We start from the raw sequence: 6151 nt of genomic DNA on the forward strand, positions 1-6151 counted from the left end.
ATCCTGATCATCCCAGAAACGATAACCAAATGCTTCGTCTCCATAACCAATGAAATAACATTTCTTTGACTTAGCATCAAGCTTGCTACGTACATCATCATTGATTAACACATAAGAAAGACAACCAAAAGTTTTAAGATGAGAAAATTTGACCTCTTTGCCGCTTCAGACCTCCTCAAATAATTTACAGTCTAATGGGACAGATGACCATCTGTTGATCAGGTAAACTGCAGTGCTGATTGCATCTGCCCAGAAGGTTGGTGGTAGTCCTGCGTGCAATCTCATGCTCCTAGCACACTCATTGATGGTCCTATTCATGCGTTCTGCAACTCTATTTTGTTGTGGTGTCCCCGGAATAGTCTTCTCTATTCTGATACCTTGAGCTGCACAGTATTCCTTGAACCCACCATCGATGTACTCACCACCTTTGTCAGATCTCAAGCATTTTAGTTTTAGATCTGTCTCCGTTTCAACCATGGCCTTCCAAGTTTTGAACACAAAAAATACATCAGATTTATGCTTCAGAAAGTAAACCCGTACCTTTCTGCTGTGGTCATCTATGAATGTGACGTAATAGCGAGAGCCTCCAAGAGATGCCACTGGGGAAGACCCCCACACATCGGTGTGTACCAGTTCTAGTTTTCCTGTCTTTGACATCCTTTCACCTTTCAGGAAACTGACCTTTTTCTGCTTCCCCATGATACAACTTTCACACATGCCGAAATCAACGGACTTCAGTTCTGATAGCTTGCCTCTGGACTGAAGCTCTTTCATACCTTTCTGACTCATGTGTCCAAGTCTGCAATGCCACACGTCTGCTGTGCTCTCTGCAACTGTGGTATCAACATTGTTAATTTGACCAGTTGTCATATATCCATATAAAGCGTATTAGTCTTCTTACCGCGAGCCAGTACCAGTGCTCCTTTAGTAACCTTCCAGGTATTATCAGAGAACACTACTGAATGACCTCCCTCATCCTCATCAAGCTGCCCAACAGATATGAGGTTCTTTTTCAGTTCAGGAATGTGTCTAACCTTTTGCAGCATCCATTTTTTTCTGTTAGGGAGTGCAATTTCAACATCTCCCATCCCCACCACGTTCAAAGCTGCTCCATCAGCCAAGTACACTTTCCCAAAGTCACCTAAAACATAGTTTCTCATTAACTCCCGGTGAGAAGATGTGTGAAAAGAAGCCCCCGAGTCCAGTATCCAGTCGTCAACAGAATTATGAGCTGCAAGTAATAATGCATCATGCACTTCTTCAGTTACAGAGTTAGCACTGACGTTCTCCGTCTTCTTAGGATTTTTACAGTTTCTTTTTATGTGGCTAGTTTTGCCACAATTCCAGCATGTTGCTTGCTGACCAGGCTTTGACTTGCTCTTGCTTCTATGCTTTGATTTCGACCTTCCTCCCTTCCTCTGTTTGAGTTCTTGTCTTGTGATTTCCCTCTGGAATCAACATTCATTGCTGAACTTGAACCCGAGATCTCGCCAGAGTCTTTCCTGCGCACCTCTTCAGCAAGAATCAAGTCACGAATATCATCATATTTCAGTTTAATTTTACCTGTAGAGTTGCTAACTGCCAACCTCATGGCCTCCCAGCTATTTGGCAACGAAGCCAACAATATCAGTGCACGTATCTCATCATCAAAATCAATTTCAACGGACGATAATTGATTTATAATAGTGTTGAAATCATTCAAATGTTGAACAACCGACACACCTTCCACCATCTTCAGGTTGAATAACTTTTTCATCAAGTGCACCTTGTATTCACCGATGGCTTTTCATACATACTTGATAGGGCCGCCATAAGATCTGCCATCGTCCTCTCCTCTATGACATTGTGAGCAACGGACCTCGATAGGGTTAATCGAATAACCCCATTCAGCCTCATCCATCATTTCAGGTCTTTTTCCCTGTAGCGGAAGATGAAGTTTCTTCTCATAGAGGTAATCCTCTATCTGCATCCTCCAGTATCCAAAATCCGTGCCGTCGAACTTCTCGATCCCTGAAACCTTCACTTCGTCACCGGTCATCGTTCTTTCTCAGATCCGAACCGGGGCTCTGATACAAATTGTTATGAAAAATGACCGCAATAAAACGAAAACCAAATAAAAAATTACACCAGAAAAATTCAACACAAGATTTACGTGGTTCGGCAAATTGCCTACGTCCACGGAGCTGCAGAGGATTTTATTAGCTTCGAGGAAATTACGTCGTCGTCGATTCGACGATTACAAAAAAATAATTCTTTCTAGTTTCTTTTTCTCTCCCTTGCCTTTCTCTCTCTCCTCTCTCTAAAGCCACTTGAGAAAGGACAAAAAAAAAACAAACTTTCTTTTATGCCAAAGAACTGAAGGAAGGTGAAGGAAGGGGAAACAAAGAAGCAACTTTTCGTACCCTGCCCCTTCTTTTCTTCAGCCGTAGGAGAGAGTGTATGGAAGTGGTGTTCTTAAAGGAGTTAGCTTTCGCTTTTATAATGATCATAAAAAACACATAGAGGGAATGCATTAAATGATCCAAGCGGAGAGCATCCTTCCCGCGATTCCGCGGAGAGAGAAAAAACGAGAGGCGGGAAACACAGAAAAACGGGAATCATTATTTAGGAAGTTAATTAATTATATAATTAACACTAATGATTTTCCAATAAAGAAGTGCACTGGGCTCCACATTCTCAACAAACTTAACACACCAAAATTCTCCATAATCTCTCATGCAAATAAAAGATGATCAGCATATACAAATTAGGAATATTTTAAATATAAAAAAAAAATCATTTAATTATATCTCCTCAAATTGGATTTCACAATGTAGAAAGATCATATAATTAGATCTCCTCATTTTAGGTTACCTATTATCAATATTTATAATATTCACACTTCTAATTTACAACCATTAGATTTTAATACTTTATGTAACAGAAGTTACTGATAATATACACGTTTTTCAAAGTAGTTTGAAATTTTAGTTTTCATAATGGTTTTTGCCTGACCTTCATTCTTCTTCTTTTCCCAAATTCTCTGGTTTCTCTTGCACCTCAAAAAGTTAGATTTCAACCTTTTATCTATCTTGTTGCTATTTTCACGACTTCTAAGAGGTTAAAATTTATTTGGCAAATCTATGAATTAAATTTTAGTGGCAAGGCCATGTGGAGCCAACCGTCAAGCCAACAAATTTTAGTGGCAAGGCGGATGATTACATATTTTTTCTGGATGTTTTTTCTGGATGATTACATATTTTTTCTGTACATAGCTTTGACGTTGTATCCATTAGTGCTTTAACCATAGTTTTGGGAAACGAAAATCCATTTTAAGCAGTTTTTTCTGTAATTTTTTTTTTCTTTTTGTGTTAGATTTCATATTCTCTTGTGGAGTAGAGCACGAGTGTCCTAGTATGTCTAATGTGTGAAAGTGTCGAATGTGTTGTAATTTATTCTATTCTCCACATTTTTTGTTCATGGTGGATTTTTGGTGTGGCGTGGCTCTGTGTTTTTTCTCGTTATCTGATTTTTTCACATAAAAAAATTGGTGTTTCTTTTCTTGCTTTGTGCACTTTTGTTCAAAATTTTGCTTCGGATCTCTGGAATAATTTTCCACAATTTATATCTCACAGCATGAACATCTAATCTGATCAAATGCAAAGCAATGATTCAAGAGCAGCAACAAACACAATCTCTTTGTGGTTGTGGCTCCATTTACGTGCTTAAATCTCCTATATGTCATCAAGTTTTTGTCAAATGTAATGTCTCATAAAACTTGGAACTTTTTTCTTTATGCTAGTGTTGCTTGTTTGATGGGAGATCAAGTCAGTATTATCAAAGACGAGCAATTAATAATAATCCATCCCTTTGTGTTTGAGATATCTCAAGAGTATCTTGATGGGATGGGCGAGTTTTCAATTATAATAAAACATTATACCCAACAGGACCTCAATGTAAATTAATCTATGAATATGTGAATCATATAACTAAATATTTCTCAATGGTAACCCGCCAGTCTTGCATCTTAATATCCAATTATGTGCCGCAGAACTTTCAAATTCCATAACGGCTAATTATTTATCATCAAGAAAGCTAATCTGATCATCCTACAAAAAGATAGATTCTAATCCTTGATCAATCTTTTATAGGGAACGGCTGATGATATCGTGGACTGGTCGCATGGGAAACGCCTGTGGGAGCTCTCCAAGGAGAAATTCGATCCCTTATGGATCAAAGGAGGCGGCCACTGCGATCTGGAAACTTATCCTGAGTACATAAAGCATCTGAGGAAATTCATAATGGCAATGGAGAAGCTCTCCATGACAAGGTTGCAGGCAAAGCAAAGAAATCAACCTCCCTCAACCATGGCTGAAGCTAAGCATAATAAATGCCTGAGATTTGGTAAGAGGTGACCATTATAATCTCCTTGACCCCACAAATATTCTTTCAAGCTCTGTTAGCCTCTCTTCTGGAAGCCATGGGATCACCTCCAGAATGCATGCAGGCTCTCTGTAACTAAGCTGAGTTGATGACAGGAGAAGCTAGAGAAGTTCAGGTTAAATTTTTTACTCCCACTGCAAAGTTCTGGAGTTGATTTCTGAAGCTTATTTGATTGCATAAAACTGTTCACTGGGATTGGATTTATGGTTTGCCGAGCCTAAGTGAATGGTAAATGAAGTGCCAGAAGTGAGGTTTTTTTGTACACAAAATCCAATTCCAAAAAGTAATTTGTATATGTTTGGTTCTCCATTCCTTTTACATATTCTTCTTTTAAAGAGATTTTTTTAGTTTGTTTGCTTGGTTGTCCATGACTAAGGCAATATTGAACTGCTAATCAGTAGTATTTGGTTTTATTGCTCAACTCTTCATGATAGTGAGGAGAATTTGAGAAGGGAGTAGAACTTTTTATAAGTATTTACATGCAAAGCTAAACATTTCAATCCTTGTATTCAATGGCCACTTTCTTATCAAGTTCTTTCATCTGATTCATGGATTTGTTTGTTCCTAAAATATTGAACTCTTTTATTAATTTTCCTTATGTGCTTATTTAAATCTATTTAACTTCTCTATTCCCAAGGTTCTAATAAAGCTTGAGGGTCCTAATTCTTTTGAAGAGTCATTTACATATATACCACCCAATTGTTTTGTATTTACATTTCGAACACCTTTACTTCTTTGCATTCATATCACTCAAGTCTTTCATACAAGGAGGTATACATCAATAGAGCTAAAACTCTTTGGTATTTGATGTTAGAAAATACATTTTTGAGAGGAGATTATATTTTATATCCTATCATTTATTTGTAATTAGAAATTAATATAAATTTAAACTCAATAAATACAAACTTTTTTAAAACTGAGAATTTTATTTTTTTGTATTTAAATTTAGCTAGAAAATATCATTTTTTTTGGTGTTCTCATAAAAATCCATACAACTAACCATGAATCCTAATGCAATATTTGAAATTAAAAATTTCATGATAAAATTTAGAATCATCCAAATTTTAATTTTATTAAATATATAATCAAAATAAATGTTTTAATTTAACTAATCCAATGGCATCAAAAGTGTTTAAATCAGCTCAAATTAAGCACTAGAAGTACAATTAAACCTTTTTTTTATAATAATACTTGGATGATCATATGATATTTACCATAAAAAAGTAGTATGTCGATAAGAGAAATCTAACAAGCTCAAGATCACTAGATTATCATGTTACTACAATAAATGTTAGAAAAAATGATGCAGTGCCACTATAAAAATGCATGCAAAATAAGAGGTACTTAAGTAAATCTCTTCATAAATAAGCAAATAGAAGTAATGAATACAAGCAAGCGAGCATTGCTTTTCAAAAACCTCCAACAAAAACTGCTTTTTACAGTTTGAAGGACAAAAGGAATAAATTAATTGAGATGCAAAGGTTTTGGAATTTGAAGAAAACCAATGCAAAGCCTCGTTTGTGCGCACGGCACCTCTGCCCACAGCTTTTAAATTCTTCTTTTCAAAAAAAAAAAAAAATTAAGTGGCCCGATTAAGTGGCCCGCACTTTTTGTTGCTAATTACCTACCTAAACTTGGTTAGCGAATCATAATTAGTATTATAAGACTTTAATAGAGTGATAAACACGTTTCTGACGCATTAATGCATTAAATTAATCATTAAAAGCTA

General features: G+C 36.3%; 1 protein-coding gene across 1 annotated transcript in view; it reads left to right on the forward strand.

Annotated features, from left to right (window-relative positions):
- The window catches only part of LOC110023386 (protein ABHD17B-like), a 16964-nt gene extending 12028 nt beyond the window's left edge, over positions 1-4936 (forward strand). The window contains exon 5 of the mRNA XM_020722778.1: positions 4131-4936. Within this exon, the coding sequence (XP_020578437.1) occupies positions 4131-4394 (264 nt within the window). The 3' untranslated portion in view covers positions 4395-4936. The remainder of the gene's footprint in view (positions 1-4130) is intronic.
- Positions 4937-6151: the final 1215 nt, after the last annotated feature.

The sequence above is a fragment of the Phalaenopsis equestris genome, unplaced genomic scaffold (genome assembly GCF_001263595.1).
Source record: "Phalaenopsis equestris unplaced genomic scaffold, ASM126359v1 Scaffold000224, whole genome shotgun sequence".
Taxonomy (NCBI): domain Eukaryota; kingdom Viridiplantae; phylum Streptophyta; class Magnoliopsida; order Asparagales; family Orchidaceae; genus Phalaenopsis; species Phalaenopsis equestris.